The sequence below is a fragment of the Scyliorhinus canicula genome, chromosome 14, assembly GCF_902713615.1.
Source record: "Scyliorhinus canicula chromosome 14, sScyCan1.1, whole genome shotgun sequence".
Classification (NCBI taxonomy): Eukaryota; Metazoa; Chordata; class Chondrichthyes; order Carcharhiniformes; family Scyliorhinidae; genus Scyliorhinus; species Scyliorhinus canicula.
In genome coordinates this window covers 61,178,118-61,196,936 of record NC_052159.1, presented here as the reverse complement: position 1 = coordinate 61,196,936, position 18,819 = coordinate 61,178,118, and the positions used below count along the sequence as shown (strand labels likewise).

Sequence of the window (18,819 nt, the reverse complement as noted above, 5' to 3'; positions counted from 1 at the left end):
CACCTCTATCAAATCTTCTCACAATCTTCCTTCCTCCACGGAGAACAACCCCAGCTTCTCCAAACTAACTTTGTAGTTAAAATCTCGGATCCCAGGAAATAAATTTGGTAAATCTCTCATTAATTTTGTGCTTGCTTGTATGCAGCATTTTTTCAAAGTGTATTTGCCCTGGATATAATCGTACTACAATGCATCAGATTTTACTGACATGGCATAAAACAATTTTAGGTGTCAAAGCCAAGCATACTGGCTGCCCAGTTCACAGAGACTTTGGCACGTAACTTGCTCAGAGTGGCAATATCCAGCTGACTGTCACTCTCGATGGACTTAACCTTGCTGAAATTCCAAAGTCCCATTTCACGCAACCCTCCTTCCTCAGGCTGGGTGAGACAGGAGCAGTGAAGTGCATCCCCAGCTGCATCAACGTGGTGTAACTGGGAAGAAAGGAACGCCCAATTTTTATGGCACCAACTGCCAGAAAGGAGATATTTAGAGAAACATAGAAAAAATAGGAGCAGGAAGAGGACATTCAGACCTTCAAGCCCACTCCGCCATTCATTATGATCATAGCTAATCATCCAACTCAATAGCCTAATCCCGCTTTCCCCCATATCCTTTGATCCCCTTCGTCCTAAGTGCTATATCTAACTGCATCTTGAAACTATACAATGTTTTGGGCTCAACTACTTCCTGTGATAACGAATTTCACAGACCGACCACTCTCTGGGTGAGGAAATTTCTCCTGATCTCTGTCCTAAATGGTCTACCCAATATCCTCAGACTGTGAGCTCTGGTTCTGGACACACCCACCATCAGGAACATCCTTCCTGCATCTATCCTGTCCAGTCCTGTTAGAATTTATAGGTTTCTACGAGTTCCCCCCTCATTCTTCTGAACTCTGGCAAATACAATCCTAACCGATTCAATCTCTCCTTGTACGTCAGAGGAGTAATTTAAAGGGAGAAGTTTCAACGGTAAGTGGTTCAGCTAATCAGGGGGAGACCGGGAAGGGGAGAGGATGGGGTGGAATGGGTCAGGTTGGGCGGTGGGTGTCTCGTTTTGCACCGTAATTCAGTTTGAGTGGTTCAGCTAAATACCATCCCACCTAAGGAAAGCTTGCTCTCCCACTGATTAGCCAGATTAAATACAATGGTTACTTGGTTATATCACCATAATAGAAGGCAACACTATTTCCCAGGAGTGTTGCAACATTAACATAAAACGTGATCTTCCAGTGAAAACATGCACCAACTGAATGAGTACTCTTGTTGATACTGGTAAACTCATCAAATGGAAAAAACAAAATATAACATCTTCCACTTTATGGCCGATATCACTTTTGGAGGACTGAATAACTTCAGTATTCTTTCGGAATAGAATTATAAATCATCCAGAACAGGAAAAAGTATGACCAAAAATTGTGTCTAAAATACCCATGTGGTCCATATTCCACCTTTGACGCTGAGCTCAGAAAATACCAGACCTAAGGGGGAAAAATAAAAGTAAATAAATAAATAAAGAGACAAGGAAAGAGAGAAAGGAAGGAAGGTAACCATCCACAACCCTCCCCCAACAAAAAAAAAGGGGAAGCCCGAGGCAGACCCAGCGAGAGCACAGGAGCGGGGGAAGTAAGAGCAACCCCAGAGTAAGGAACAGCAGCGGGGAAGAAAGAGAGACAGACAGATGGCTGGAGGAAAGAAAAACACCAAGGTGAAGGGACAGTGAGACAAGCAAGCAGCAGCAGCAGCGAGGGTAATGTGCATGAGCGCCGGACGCGCAGGCAGGCGGCCCCACAAGACGAGATGGAGGTACAGGCGCGCCTGAAAGGTAAAACAATGGCGGACCAAGCAGCGGAGCTTGAGCAGGACGCAGCGACCAGCATAAAGGAGGAGCTCTGGTCGGAGCTCCAAGCAATGATGAAGGAGACGACGCACAAAATGCAGCAGACCATCGAAGGCCTGGAAAGGGAAGTGAAGGCGCAGAAAAAAAACGATTCTGGAGTTGCAGAGGGCCGCCTCGGAACAGAGTGACAAAGTGAGAACCCTAGAAGCCGAGGTGACGAGGTTAGTAACAGCCCAGGGGAGCCTAAGAGGGAAAGTGGAGGACCAGGAAAATAGGTCCAGGCGGCACAACATTAAAATAGTGGGTCTGCCAGAGGGGATAGAGGGCAGCGACCCAACAGGCTACATTACCCAAATGATGGGCAAGTTAGTGGGAAAGGAGGTATTCCCAAACCCACCGGAAATAGACAGGGCGCCCAGGTCGCTCCAACCCAAGCCCAAAGCCGGGGACCAGCCCAGAGCAATTATTGCAAAGCTACACCGGTTCCAAGACCGGGAGAGAATCCTAAAGTGAGCCCGGCAAATGAAACAGAGCACGTGGGAAGGGAAGACCATAAGGGTGTATCAGGACATTGGAGCAGACCTGGCCAAAAAAAGGGCTGAATTCAACATGGCGAAATCAGCACTTCACAAAAGCAAGGTTAAATTTGGGATGTTATACCCGGCCAAACTCTGGGTAACATTTGAGGGGAAAGAGCTGTATTTTAACACCCCAGCAGCGGCTGATGAGTTCGTTAGAGCGAACAAGGTGAGGGAGGAGCACACGCAACCGCAGTGAAAGACATGGGGACAGAAAAGGAAGGGAAAACCAGAACAAAGAGCGGAGGACAGACCGCAAACAAGGACAATGGACTCATGAACTGTGCACATGTGCGTTATGCCTTGCGGGGGACTGTGCTGCCTTGTTTCAGAGCTTGTCTCCTCCCTCAATGCAATGGGGGGGGGGGGGGGGGGAATGGAGCGAGGAAAATGAGGGTGAGGAAAGCAAACGGGAGGGCGAGACAAGGGCCAGTAGGAGAAAGGTTAAACAGGGCCAGAACTGGGAAAATACTGGAAGGAGGGCCACCGTACTAGCGAGGAGGGCCAGCACGGGAGGGCAGGGAGGAAGGAGGGCCGCGACGCCCCTCTCAGGTGAAGGAGTGTCTGGCACAAGGAGGAGAGGGAGAAGGGGGCGGAAGGGTGGGGGGGGAGAACGCAGGGGGGGGGACGGGACAAAGAGACAGGGGCTGTGTGGGGGGGGGGGAGAAGAAGAGTCTGGGGGAGAACGCAGAATAAAAGAGAAGCAAAGAGAAGGGTGAGATAGTGAAGCAGTACAGATATAGGCCTCGGCGGGCAGGGAGCAGGGCGAGGAACCAAGAGGGCGCCGCACTCGAGAGGGCATCAAGGAGACGCTGGAGCGCAGGGGCACACCCGTGTGGTGTACACACAGCTGGTGACCACATTGGATGCCCCCTGGGCAAAGGAAAACCCCTGAGCGCTGGGGCCCGACCCCATGGTCAAAGCGGTGACCCTGGCCACTTCAGACGGTCCCCTAGCAAAGGGAAACCCCGGAGTGCAGGGGTGCATCCACCAGGTAAGTATGGGTGATCCCACAGGACCGGGGGGGTCAGAAATCCCCCATCAGGATTGTTACTTGGAATGTAAGGGGACTCAACGGCCCAGTGAAAAGATCCAGAGTGTTTGCCCACCTAAGAAGCCTAAAAGCAGACATAATCTACTTACAAGAGACGCACCTGAGGGATAAGGACCGACTGCTGGTAAGGAAAGGTTGGGTGGGACAGACGTGCCACTCATGCTACGGGACGAGGGCTAGGGGGTAGCAATATTAATTAGCAAAAGGACAAGGTTTACGGGAACCAAGACAGTTACGGACCCAGGGGGAAGGTATGTCATGGTCAGCGGTGTCCTGGAAGGGGCACCTGTCGTACTGGTAAATGTTTACGCTCCCAATTGGGATGACTCGGAATTCATAAAGACCATGGCGGAAATCCCCGACCTTGACACACACCGACTGATTATGGGGGGCGACTTTAACTGCGTGCTGGACCCACTGACTGACCGATCAAACCCTAGAACGGGGAAAACGTTGGGCATGGCTAGGGAGCTAGTGGCCTTCATGGAACAGATGGGGGCGGTGGACCCATGGAGGTTCTTGGACCCGGGAGAAAAGGAGTTCTCGTTCTTTTCGCAGGTGCACAAGGTATACACCCGTATCGACTTCTTTGCAGTGGGGAAATCGGTGCTTCCAGGGATCACGGGAACGGACTACTCCGCGATCGTGATCTCCAACCACGCTCCACATTATATGGATGAGAGGTTGGAGACAGGCCGGGCCCAGCGTCCCACATGGAGGCTGGACACAGACCTCCTGGCCGACAAGGCTTTCTGCCAAAAAAATATCGCAGGCCATAGGCGATTACGTTAGTAACAACCAAAACGGGGAGGTCTCACCCTCCACGTTCTTGGAGGCACTGAAGGCCATGATCAGAGGAGAGATCATAGTCTGCAAGGCAAGTAGAGATAGGGAAGAGAGGGCGCCAGGCAACAGCTAGTGCACTCCATTCTGGAAGTCGATAGAAAATACTCCGAGGCCCCGACCGTAGAGCTGCTGGCGGAGAGGAAAAAGCTGCAAATGGACATTAACCTGTTATCCAGTAGGAAAGCAGTGTACCAACTCTGCCAGACAGGGGGAACCTTCTACGAACACAGAGACAAGGCTGGCCGCCTATTGGCTCACCAGTGAGAAAGCAGGCAACCACGAGGGAAATAGCGCAGGTAAAGGATAGCAAAGACAGACTGGTAACAAACCCAAAAGAGGTCAATCGGGCATTCGAGACCTTCTACCGGTACACCTCCGAGCCCCCCAACAGGGACGCGGGAATGAAACAGTTCCTAGACAGACTGGAACTGCTAGTGGTGGGGGAAGACAGACGGGGGGAGCTGGAAGCACCAATAGACCTGGGAGAAATTATGGAGAGCATCAGCTCCATGCAGGCGGGGAAGGCACCAGGACCCGACTGGTTCCCAGCGGACTTCTACAAAATATTCGCACCAGTCCAGGCCCCACACTTCAGGGACATGTTCGCAGACTGGCTGGCAGGGGGCACCCTGCCCCCAACGCTAGCACAGGCCACAATCTCACCAATACCCAAAAAAGATAAAGACCCGACGGAATGTGGATCATGCAGACCCATTTCACTGATGAACGTGGGTGCGAAAATACTCGCAACGGTCCTGGCCAAAAGACTGGAGGGCTGCGTACCAGAGGTGGTCGCAGAGGACCAAATGAGCTTAGTCAAGGGTAGGCAGCTCAGAGCGAACATCAGGCGGCTGCCGAATGTGATAATGACCCCCCCCCCCCCCACCCGGGGAGAGAACATCAGAGGTGATCGTCTCCGAGGACGCAGAAAAGGCCTACAGCAGAGTCAAATGGAGCTACCTCCTCGAGGTACTGGAACGGTTTGGGCTAGGAGCGGGATTCACCGCCTGGGTGAGGCTCCTGTACAACGCTCCCAAAGCGAGTGTCCGAACTAAAACCACCAGCTCTGAACTTCCAGCTACAGAAAGGAACAAGACAGGGCTGTCCCCTGTCCCGACTCTTGTTCGCGTTAGCGATCGAACCCCTGGGGATAGCCCTGTGGGACGCAAAAAGCTGGAAGGGAATCCGGAGAGGAGACAGAGAGCACAGGGTCTCACTCCATGCCGATGACCTGCTCCTCTATGTCTCAAAGCCACAGGAGGGACTAAAGGCAATACTGCAAATACTGAAAGAGTTTGGAACCTTCTCGGGCTACAAACCTAACCTGGGCAAAAGCGAGACATTCCCAGTGAACCCAAAAGGGGGATGGACAGAGCTGAAGGGGCTCCCGTTCAAAATGGCCCAGAACAGATTACGTTACCTGGGGATCGAAATAGCCAGAGACTGGACACAGATCCACAAGTGGAACCTGACCAGCCTGGTGGAGGAAGTAAGAAAAGACCTTCAACGGTGGGCTCACTCCCACTCTCCCTGGCGGGAAGAGTGCACCTAAGTAACTTGTGAAGACAGAAAGCCTGGACTCTCTGAGTCTTCATAAATATGGCAGGGAAATAAAAAAAGATGAATTAATTCACTATCATTCATGGAATTTAGAGATGTGCTCCTGATTATTAAAACCTGGCTTATTCAAAAGAGACGTGGATAACCACAGGTTTTGGAGAATCTGTCAGATATGGAAATCAACCTGGCCTAACGGTTACTTCTGAGTTTGCAGAATCACCTGTGCTCTCATAATCGAGAGATTCTAATGCATGGGGCAAATTGAGAAGCTGCTGTTTCAGGGGGAAAAAAGAGGTTATGAAACCTTTGGGTAGAAAAAAAGTATTTTATGCAATCCAACCAACAGCAACAACATCAACATAACGCGATGACTGGGAAACTCACAGGATCATGCAGCTTCAATGCAGAGCAAAATTAGGATAAAAACCCCCAATATCTTTGGTTTCCCAATGGATGAGTTAGACTAAAATTACACGTCCACATCAAGAGACACAAGGGGCAGGAATGGCTGCAAAGGCAAGATAGAAAGCAAGGAAACTTCCGGAAAGTTAAGTTTGAGGATTTCTACAGGCCTAAAAGTGGCACTGAAGAAAAGTTGACATTGAGGGAGATAAGTAAAGGAGGTGGGTAGGACTGAATCAAAGAGGTTTAGGCTCAGATTTGTTGTTGGCACTTATAAAGGATCATCAAAATTCCAACAAAAAAAAAAGCGATAGCCAAGGCAGGCCCACTGGGGCCATCCCATATCCGTTCTGAGATTAAAAAGGCAGGCCCAACTCAGGCACAAAGTGGGGTTTCCCAACAGGAAAATCCCATTTCCCAGCAGACTGGCGATGGAGTCAGTATTGTGACGGCAGGGCAAGTCCCAACTCCGGATTCCTGCCTCTGATGTGAAAATCAGTCTCAAAAATATTATTTCTTTCAATAAAGGATGAAATACATTCTAATCTCGGATGGCAGACAACCAATTTTTTATTTTATTTTATTTTCTGAAGTATTCCAGCATGTTAAGGCTTTTAACCATATGCATTAGCAAATAAATTTCAGAACACTGGTGACAATATTAAAACAACTCCACGGGTAAGCTTTCACATCTTTTATTTTAAGATTTGTATCCTTGCTGTCGGAATCCTCCAAATTCTGGCCACGACAATCTCCTCCACCCTACAATGCTCCAATACGTATCTCCAATTCCTGGCTGTTAAGATTATACGAAATAGAAGCAAGAGTGGGTTGAAGATTATGACTGATCTGTGGCTTTAACTCCACTTTCCTCTCTATTCCCCATAACCTCAACTGTCTTCTTGATCTTGCACATTCCAAATTTCAATCACTCCAACATTGGTGGTCATGCTTTCTGCTGTCAGGCCATTAGGCTCTGGAAGCCCCTCTTCAAATTCTCCACTTCTCTTCTCTTTCCGCCCTTAAGACTTTCCTTAAAACCTACCCTTTTAACCAGGTTTGTGGTCCTTAGCCTTAAATCTTCCCAATGTGGCTCAGTGTCAAACTATGAGCACGATTTTCCCCAAAAGGTTCTAAGTTAATTTGAGCCGGATTTTTCAGGGAGTTTCCCGCCGGCTCTGCTGGCAAGTAACCCACTGCTATCCAATGACACATGGGCCCGATGGTGTTTCTCACCAGTTTGGCCAACACGTCGAATTTTTTTAAGTGCTGGGACTCACAGAGAGATCGGGCCGCCATTTTGAAAGGGTGCTCCGACATCTAAATGAACTTGTGGCCCCCCCACCTCACCCAAGGGCAATGTCAAATCCTCACAGATATGGACACTACCCCACACCCCCCAAGAGAAGACACCCCACTATGGGGTCCCTGGGGCACCCCCTCTTCAGCCCCCACCCTCCCCAAGTCCACCTACAGCATACCCTCCCTTATAGGGCCCAAACCCATCACCCCTCCAACCTCCCGGAGGCCCCAACTTATCTGCCCTGCACTCTTTCAAACACCCCTCCACCCTTATTTCATGAGAATGCCCCCCCCCCTTGCCCCCTGACCCTTAGACACCATTGCACTCCCTAGGGAGGCCGTAGAATCGAGAGAGGCCGGTGGATCCTGGGCAGATAGTTCGTAAGTAGGTTTAAGACATACTTCTGCGAGTGTCATTTGGACCCACCCATTTGGGGTGGGGTTTTACCTACGTATCTCGCAGGACTCCGTAGAATCTCGCGAGGCGCGGACCTATCAGGAGGCTCGCTGGAAGCCTCTCCCGGCATTCTTAAGCCGCATTGCCTTCTTCCTTGAGCGCACCGTGGCTGTAAAATTGCACCCTATGTTTTTTCTTTAAATATTTTATTCAAGGCACCTTCATACAAACAAAAGAAGAAAAATCATACAACAGTATAAATAACCAACAGCCACTAACCCATCCCTGGTATATCGCTCCCTTCTCTCATCCTGCGTGTCTCCCCCCCACCAACCAACCTCCCTCCCAGCTGACCCCTCAGTCCTTCTTAAAGAAGGCAATAAACAGCCTCCGTCTCCGAGTGAATCCATCACCCCCTGGATTCCCGGTTCTTCCGACACCCCGAATATCGATACCTCTGGACTGGGGGCCACCTTCACTCCCAGCACCTCGGACATTAAATCCGCAAGCCCCTGCCAGAACCCCTTCGGCTTCGGATATGCCCAAAACATGTGGATGCGATTTGCGGGCCTCCCTGCGCACCGCCCACACCTATCCACTATCCCTTAAAAAACCTATGCATATGCGCTACTGTCATATGTGCTCTACAAATTACCTTAAACTGAATGAGGCTGTGCCTCGCACACGATGAGGACGCATTTACCCTCTGAAGGGTCTCAGCCGTCCTGGCCTCCACCTTCCCTACCAGCTCATCCTTTTCCAGTTAACCTTTATGTCCTCCACCAGGGCCCCTCCCAGTCCATCAACTCTTTGTAGACCTCGGACACCTTCCCCTTTCCCTTTCCTATCTCCTGCTTCGACAGTATCTGATCCTGCTACCTCAGGGGTGGCAGCCCAGGAAAGGACAGTACCTCTTTCTTTACAAAATCCCGGACATGCAAGTGCAACAGTAGAAATAACGAACGGCCACTAACCCACTCCCAGTATCGCCCCCTTCTCCCATCCTGTGTTCTCCATTTTAATCCTACGAGTTCCCCCTGGGCAACTCGTATTCTTCCTTCAGGTACTCCAGCTTCGTGAATCTGCCTCCTATAAACAAATCGCCAAATCGCTCAATCACTGCCTGCCGCCACCATTGAAACCTCGCATCCAGAATCCCCCCCCACTGGCGCAAACCTATGGTTGTCACAGATCGGTGCCCATCCCGAGGCACCCTGGTTCGTGTATCAATCCACCAGCCACATCAGAGGTGTAACACCCTCTAAAGGATACTCCTGCACCTCTTGCCATCAAATACTTCCACATTCGGGAAGGGAAAAGACGAAAAAATACCGCTTTGAATGGGAGCCACCAAATGTGCAACCGCTCACTCCCTGGCCGCCTCCGGAAACAGTGTCAAACTATGTTTGATAACAGTCCTGTGAAACACCTCAAGATGTTTTGCGGTGTTAAAGATGCAATATAAATACAAGTATTTATTGAAGAGTCACAATTGCAACTTGGTTCTCTTCCCCAAAGTGTTAGGGGTGGATCAATACATGTCAACAGAGTATGGAGATGAGAAATTGGAGAAGCTGTGCAGGACAGAATAGTTCTAAGTGTAATTGTGGGTTCCGGGATACATTAGTATTACTTCAGTTAACTTAATTTAAATTGAATTAAGTTACAGTGGCAGCACTGTACTGCAATGTTGTACACTAAAGTGCATACTTTGTTCAATACTGTATCTTATATTTTGTTGGCTACTTTAAATCATTTATCTTGCTGTAATTATTTCATGTTTTCTCATTACCTGTTCCATGGCTTCCACCTTCTCTTGCTCCATTTCTTTCTCCTTCAGTTTTCCAGCTCGTATTGCTGCAGTGGATACTGTCTTTATAGACATGAAGTCTAACGTCATCCATTCTTCCCTCTAGCACAGAATGAATACATTAAATAATTTTTAAATTTATGGAGCAAAGTGCAACATTAAAAATGTACTAACTTTACAGAGTTGAATTCATGTTATTCAGCTAGCCCACCTCCAATGAAGAACTAGAAGGCTGCTAACATTATACAGTATATGGGCATGGACCTCGGTGGATGGCAATCAGATTTGGATTGCTCCTAATTTCTTAATTTCTGCTCCTAATTTCTTAACTCGTAACCCTGTCAATCGGTCAATCGGGGGCTGGTTTAGCACACTGGGCTAAATCACTGGCTTTTATAGCAGACCAAGGCAGGCCAGCAGCACGGTTCAATTCCCGTACCAGCCTCCCCGAACTGGCGCCGGAATGTGGTGACTAGGGGCTTTTCACAGTAACTTCATTGAAGCCTACTCGTGACAATAAGCGATTTTCATTCATTTCATTTCAATCCTTTCTCGCCTGAACTTCTAACTCAGGCCAGGCGAGAACTGTGTACTGCGATTTATTCCTGAGGCCTTTTATTGACAGCTGCTGTAATCAGGTAAGTTTAAAGGTCCAGTCACCTACAAGCTAAGGAGAAAGTGGCAAGTGGTAGGATTTGGGGTGGGTTGTTTGGTCAGGGATGGGTGCAGTCAGGGGGAGGGGGGGGGTCTCTTCATTGGGGTTCAATGCGTGTCGTGGTGGATATGGTCATCCCATGGAGGGGACGCCCTATTATGGTGATACTTTGTATCATCTTCAAATTTGGAAATACTACATTTAGTTCTCTCATCCAAATCATTAATATATAATGAACAGTCGGGGTCCTAGCACAGATCCCTGTGGTACCCCACCAGTCACTGCCTGTCAATTGGAAAAACCCCATTATTCCAACTTTTTGCTTCCTGTCTGCTAATCAGCTTTCTATCCATCTCAAGACACCATCCACAATCCGATGCACTTTAACTTTACATATTAATCTGCTATGTGAGACCTTGTCGAAAGCCTTCTGAAAATCTAAATAAACTGTATCCACCAGGTCACCCGAGTCAACTCTACGAGTTACATCTTCAAAGAATTCCAAGAGATTTGTCAAGCATAAATCCATGCTGACTTTGTCTGATTATAGTAAGAATTCTTACAACGGCAGGTTAAAGTCCAACAAGTTTATTTGGAATCACTAGCTTTCGGAACGCAGCTCCTTCATCAGGTGAGTCACTCACCTGATGAAGGAGCTGCGTTCCGAAAGCTAGTGATTCCAAATAAACTTGTTGGACTTTAACCTGGTGTTGTAAAACTTCTTACTGTGCCCACCCCAGTCCAACGCCGACATCTCCACTTTGTCTGATTATGCCACTGCTTTCCAAATGCTGTGCTATGAAATCCTTGATAATGGACTCGAGCAACTTCCCTACTACCAACATTAAGCTCACTGGTCGAGAGTTTCCTACTTTCTCTCAACTTCCCTTTTTGAATAATGGGTTTGTATTAGCTACTCTCCAATCCAAAGAAATCATTTCAGAGTCCAAACAATTTCGGAAAATGACCGCGGATGGATCTAATATTTCTAGGGCTACTTCCTTAAGTACTCTGGGATGAAGATTATCAGGCAACGGAGATTTATCAGCCTTTGATCCCATTAATTTCCCTGAAACTATTTCTCTACTAATACTAATTTCCTTCAGCTCCTTACTTAAATTTGTGTTTCTCAGAACTTCCGGTACATTATTCATGTCTTCCTTTGTGAAGACAGAAGCAAAGTGTGAATTTACTTCCTCGGCCATTTCTTTGTTCCCCATTATGAATTCCCCTGTTTCTGACTGTAAGGGGCCTACATTTGTTTGTATCAATCATTTTCTCTTTATATATCTATAGAAACTTTTACAGTCAGTTTTTATGTTCCCCACGGACTAACTTTCATATTGAATTTTCCCCTTCTTAATCAATCCCTTGGTCCGCCTTTGCTGAATTTTAAGCTGCTCCCAATCCTCTGGTCTATTGCTTTTTCAAGCTAACGTGTATGCCTCTTCTTGAATCTAATACCATCTCTAATTTCCCTTGTAAGCAACGGTTTGGACATGGTTCCCTTTCTACTCTTGCGACAAATAGGAATAAACAACTTTTGGAGTTCACCCATTTGTTCTTTGAATGCATGCCATTGCCTGTCCACTGTCCTTCCTTTCAGTAATCTTTCCAACTCCATCATAGCCAATTCATGCCTCATACCATCATAGTTACCTTTATTAAGATTCAGGGCCCTAGCTAAGAATAACTACCTCACTATGATAAAGAATTTATATGAGGAGCATTGATTTATCAGCCGAGAGAAGGTGAAAGGTGATAAGCAGCCGATTTCCTTCTCATTTATGATCTGATTCATTGCAAATTCATTGAGAGTCAATGTTGCGAAATCCCAAAGCCATTCCTTCCTGATTGGAAACTACTGCGGCACTGCCTCTGGTGTGTTTGTCTTGCCAGTGGGGCAGATCATATCCAAAGTTGGTGATGGAGTAGTCTGGGATATTGGCTGAAAGGTGTGTTTCTGTAAGTATGACTATGCTGGCTGTTGCTGACTAGTCTTAAGGCAGCGCTTCCAATTTTAGCACAAAACTCCAGATGTTAGTGAGTGGAACTTCTGAGTCAACTGGGATGAGTATGCCTTCTTTGTATATGAATCCAAGTGGTGTGTCAGGTTTTATTCTTGTCATAGTTTTTTCAGTATTTTTGATGTAACCGAGTGGCTTATGGACCATTTCAGAAGGTAGTTAACAATCAACCAAGTTGCTTTGTGTCTGAAGTCATTTAAAGACCAGACCAAATAACAGATTTCCTTCCCTAATGGACTTTGTAATATTTTATGGGCCTGAAAAGTTCTTTCATACCTTAGCAGCATCTGATTTATTCGCAAAATTTAATTGTTCCTCCTGGATTTTCCAAGGCTTTTCACTGCTGCTAGAACCAGTAGGAGCTTCAACCCATTCCATCTCTGAATCCTTAATAAAAATAAATAAAACAAAATAAATTGCTCACCATTAATTATGATAAGTGTGTTAATAGTATCCAATTAACATAATTTCAAGAGCTTTCACAATTAAAATATGTAATACGATGGGTTTTCTAATAACTTATTTTACCTTTGTCAATTCAATGTTGCATGAGCAGCTTACACTAAGACCAAAGATAGCAATTATTTCACACCCTAATGTAATAATTTTCTTCTGCAATCCTAGTTATTCAGTGCCAAACTTAGAAGTACCATCTAGCCATTTTTGTTTTTACAGTTCAAAGACAGAATTAATTATTTTTTCTCAAGACACAATGTATCAGTAACCTTTTTCTTTACCATTCATTAAATACATTAATTTTGTGTAGAAATATTGGGTGCATATTAACACAGGCCTTGATTCTCCCAAAAGATTAAGTGCCATTTTGGGCGAGTATGGCAGGGTGTTTCCGGCCAGCTTTTTGGGTGTGATCCAGACCTGGATTCCCCGCACCCCCCACCCATGGGCAATGCCACAACCCGCATCCAGGGGCATTTCCCACCCCCGCTATCGGGTCACTGAGTCTCCCCCCATCCTTCAGCTTTCAGGCCCCCCTCACCTTCCCCAACTTTTATGTAGCCCCTTCATATCCCTCCCTCCCACCCCCCCCCCCTCCCCTCAAAGCCCTGTTTTCATGCGCATGGCCCCCTTCAGACCCCAACCCTTGGCAACCAGGCACCCTGGCAGTGACATTATCATGGTATCTGGGGGAGTGCCAGGAAACCGCCCTGCACTGTCACCGACCATCCGGGAGGCTCCAATGGCCTCGGAGAACCACAGAGTGGCCATCATGCCTGGTCTCCGCTCGTGGGCACCAGTACTAATCGGCACCCAGTTGAAGCCTCACCGGTGTGGCCGGTGACTGGGAGAACGCAGCTTCAAATAGGCCACACATATTTAAATGAGTCTAATGGCCCTCGCTGGGTGTGATCTAGATCGCGCCGGGCAACTCATAGAACATAGAACAGTACAGCACAGAACAGGCCCTTCGGCCCTCGATGTTGTGCCGAGCAATGATCACCCTACTCAAACCCACGTATCCACCCTATACTCGTAACCCAACAACCCCCCCCCCCCCCCCCTTAACCTTACTTTTTAGGACACTACGGGCAATTTAGCATGGCCAATCCACCTAACCCGCACATCTTTGGACTGTGGGAGGAAACCGGAGCACCCGGAGGAAACCCACGCACACACGGGGAGGACGTGCAGACTCCGCACAGACAGTGACCCAGCCGGGAATCGAACCTGGGACCCTGGAGCTGTGAAGCATTTATGCTAACCACCATGCTACTGTGCTGCCCCAAGGGGCAGAAAGCCAGATTTGAGAGGGAAATCCGCGCCCATTGATTAGTTTAAGACAGGTTTGTATAATTGTCGATCCATGCATCAGATATTTTTCACTGTTTGAATGGTTAGAACAATTGCTGTTAACAAATATATTAACTAAAATGTTATAGCCGATTTCATAAAACTCTTAAAGTGGCTTTTTGGTTGGCACGGAGTAGTTTCGGCCAAAGGGCCTGTCTCCTTGCCATAGATTCTATGATGAATCTCAGTTTGAGAATATAAATATCTACTGATCTTTCTAAGCATTAGCTCCACTCTCAGGGCCTCAGAACAATAGCAGTGAACCTGATCATCCAAATTAATTTCATGTTGGTATGATTAACTTACTTGAAAATATATAGTTATCAAAGATCACAATAGATGCAAAGTCTGATTATCAACTAAAGTTTACAGCAGAATTGACAAAGCAACTACGTATGTATACAAATTTCTTGAATTCTATTACTTTAGGTGTGAGACTGGCACTGGTTTATTAAAGTATGTGTGTCAGTTTAGAAATCATCAGTAACATTAAATTAATCCATCACAGCATGCTTTTAAGTATATTGATGGTCTGTGCAATATTTAAAAACTTTAGACAAAGCTTATTCAGGGACATGTCATGTCATAAAGCTTATTCTTTCACACTGCCCCTTAAAATGAAATATTAAAATCCTTCTGTGTGTTGACATTCACTCATCACTCCTGTGCCACATTAACTGACGTTGGCTCTTGGTCCTGTAACAACTTGATTTTAAAATTCTCATCCTGGTGCTTACATCTGTCCATGACTATGACCTTTCCAATCTCTGTAATCTGCTCCAGTCCTTTTGTGAAAGCTGCATCCCTTCAATTCTGGCCTCTTGTGCATCCCTCTATTACTGCAGTTCACAATTGGTAGCCATGCCTTCAGCTGTCTAGGCCCACAGCTCAGGAACTTCCCAACTGAACCACGTCACCGCTCTTTTCTTGTTTAAGAAGCTCCTTCAAACCTAATTTTGGCCAAGCTTTTGGTTACCTGACTTAATATCTCCTTAAATAGCTAGTTATTAAATTCTATTTTACTATGTCAGAGGCCCTAGAAACCCAAGTTCTTGTTGTTTTCATCAACAGTTTGAAGCTTGAATCAACAAATAACGTAGTAATTCTGAGCTATATCTATCAACCCTCCTCTTTTATATCACCGATCCAGAATCTCTCCATTTGTCAAGACCGAATGGTGGAGCCTGCACTGAAACCCTGTCCTTTCGCCTATATGTCCTGGGCTTCAATTTATCCAAAACTCATGGGATACAAATTGCCTGTCTCTGCTAATTGGAAAGTCTCAATCTATTTCTTAACAGAGACTTACCAACAGTGCAAAACAGTCCACAACTAAGCCAATGCCATGGTACACCTGTCAACCGCACTCATCGGCAGCATTGTAGCATAGTGGTTAGCACTGTTGCTTCACAGCGCCAGGGTCTTGGGTTCGACTTGGGTCAATGTCTACGTGGAGTCTGCATGTTCTCCCAGTGTCTGCGTTGGTTTCCTCCGGGTGCTCCGGTTTCCTCCCACAAGTCCTGAAAGACGTGCTGTTAAGTAATTTGGGCATTCTGAATTTCCCCTCAGTGGACCCGAATAGGCGCCGGAATCTGGCGACTAGGGGATTTTCACAGTAATTTCATTGCAGTGTTAATGCAAGCCTACTTGTGACAATAATAAAGATTATGACCAAACAGATTGAGTGACTGGTGTTGGAGCTAGAAATGCTATACTGCTCCAGTAAAGGTCTTCACCCGAAGCTTGGATAAAGGCATGTAATCGAGGCACGATATTTCATAAAACACCAATGAGCCTATCTGTACATGCCTGCCCAATGCCAGTATGGTAGGGGAACCCCATCCTCTTAATTTCTAGATCTATAGCAGTCTATATTACCAGAGAATTGCATTTTTGTATTCCTTTCCATTTAAAGTGAACAATTACAGTAACATACAAACATGATGCAAGTTTTGTTTTCCTGTCTTAAATCTATACGTACAGAAGAACTTTCACTGAATTCATCAGACTTTTCCTTGAGTTTTTTCTTTTTCTTCTTTTCCTTTTTGCCTTTCTTTGATTTTTTCTCCTTTTTCTTCTTGTATTTAACACAATGTTCCTGTAAGAAGGCACATTTCACCTGTTTAAAAATTTCCTCCTTTTTTATTTTATCCATCAAAATTACTGAATGTTCAACCGTCAGTAAACTGTGCTTCTAAACAAATGATTCCATCATGCGGAATTCACTGCAGTGCTAGGATCAGAATCTTATAGGTTTCTAACAAACACAAATGAGAGAAAATCAATTTATATGAACATTAATAGCATGATAGAAACATAGAAAACATGGAAAAAATAGGAGCAGGAGGAGGCCATTCAGCCCTTCAAGCCCGCTCCGCCATTCATTATCATGCTGATCATCTAACTCAATAATCTAATCCAGTTTTCCCCCATATCGTTTGATCCCCTACACCACAAGTGCTATTTCTAACATATGTTAGAAATTACAGCAGATCAAAACACGAATGCCCTGGCAGCATTTATCAATGATTTTCCGTTTATTTCATTGCTATCTGTGGAATATTGGTACAGTAACACAGAATGTTCCCATATTGTTCAGATACACTCGAGCATTATTCATTGTGAAACAATTTTGTGACATTGGTATAATGAGGTATATAAATTCACATTTATTATTCTTTCACTAACCTGCCCAATAGCTAGTACAAACACTGCTAGTTCAAACAAATTGTAATGTGTGTGTCAGCCTTGCTTCAGTGGCAGCACTCTCGCCTCTTAAGGGTTCAAAACTTTCTCCAAGAACTTGATTACGTAATATAGACTGACGCTTCAATGAAGCATTGACGAAGTGCTGAATTGTTGGAGGTGCCATGTTTCAGACATGAATTAGTCTTTAAGACCCAGTCTTCCCATTCAAATCTGTGCAAAACATCACATAGCAGTACTCAAAGACAAGTGAGCAGTTCGCCAAGTGGTCTTATCAAAGTTTAGAGAAAAACATTGCAACATTAAGGGGCAAGACTGGACAACAGCAAATTACTGTGGATACTGGAATCTGAAACAAAAACAGAAAATGCTGGACAATCTCAGCAGGTCTAACAGCATCTGTGGAGAGAGAACGGAGCTAATGTTTCGAGTCTGGTTGTCAAAGCTAGTGAGGAATAAGGATGAGATTCATACTTTTGTTGGGAATTTGGGGGGGGGGGGGGGGGGGGGGGGGGGGGGGAGATGTGATGCCTGGAGCTGGGGGAACAGAGATAAGGGGGATGACTAGACAAATGGGACTAACAGGATAGTTCATAGATCGAATGGTCTTCTTCAGTGCTGCAAGGTTCTCCAATCTCTATTGTCATTTTGGCTTTGATGTAAGTTGAGCAAAGATATTTAAAGTTCATAATTCAGAACTGGACCAACAGTATGATCGATTAACTGTCAGAACTATTCATAACTATGTCTCTACCTTTCAATTATTTAACGGCAACTATTCAGTTCCTGAATGAAATCAATTTCTAATGGTATTTATCTATATTGATATTCAAGATTATTGGTAATTGTTCTTCTGGTAAAATGAAAATTAATTTTAAGCTCCTTAAAATGTACTTTTAATTCAGTGAAGTCAGGCAGCACAGTGGCGCAGTGGTTGGCATTGCAACTTCACGGCGCCGAAGTCCTAGGCTTGATCCCGGCTCTGGGTCACTGCCCGTGTGGAGTTTGCACATTCTCCCCCTGTTTGCATGGGGTTCGCCCCCACAACCCAAATATGTGCAGGGCAGGTGGATTGGCCATGCTAAATTGCCCCTTAATTGGTAAAAATGAATTGGGTACTCTAAATTTTTTTTTAATCAGTGACGTCTGCAGGCTAATAACCTATTTGCATTAACAATTATACTTAAATAGCAATAAATAGTTTAATCCCTCCTACATAATCTCTCCTACTTGAAATCACAATGAAAACATTTTTACAACTTGAATTTGCATGGCACCTTTCACATAGTAAAAATGTTCCATTTGATAATAGGACCGTTATCAAAGAAAACTTGACATGGAGCCAAATAAGCAAGATATTAGGGCAGAATTGGTGGAACATAAAGATTGCAGATGGTTGGATAAAGTTACAGAGATAGGGAGGGACAAGGCCATGGAGGGAGTTTTAAAACGAGGATAAATAATTTGAAATCAAGGTGTTGCCAAACCAGAAACCATTTTAGGTCAGTAAACACAAGGGTGGTGAATGAACAAGACTTGGTACAAGTTAGCACATGGACAGGAGAGTTTTGGAGGGTAGAATGTGGTTGGTGGCCAAGAACGTGTTGAAATAGTCACGTCAAGAGGTAACAAAGGCCAGGTTAGGTGAATTGGCCATGCTTAATTGGAAAATAAATAATTGGGTACTCTGAATTTATTTAAAAAAACAAGAGGTAACAAAGGCATGAGCAAATGTTTCAGCAGTAGGTGAGCTGAGGAGGCAGAGTTGAGTAATGTTAAGGAGTTGGAAATAAGCACTCTTAATGATTGTATGAATATGTGGTAGAAAGCA

General features: G+C 45.7%; 1 protein-coding gene across 2 annotated transcripts in view; it reads right to left on the bottom strand.

The window, feature by feature from the left end:
- Positions 1–18,819, bottom strand: part of cwf19l2 (CWF19 like cell cycle control factor 2) — a 201,683-nt gene that overhangs the window by 145,220 nt on the left and 37,644 nt on the right. For both annotated transcript variants that reach the window (XM_038817825.1, XM_038817827.1), the window contains exons 3-5: positions 16,264–16,380; positions 12,750–12,860; positions 9,774–9,893 (exon numbers count right to left, since the gene is read on the bottom strand). In XM_038817825.1, the coding sequence (XP_038673753.1) occupies positions 9,774–9,893; positions 12,750–12,860; positions 16,264–16,380 (348 nt within the window). The remainder of the gene's footprint in view (positions 1–9,773; positions 9,894–12,749; positions 12,861–16,263; positions 16,381–18,819) is intronic.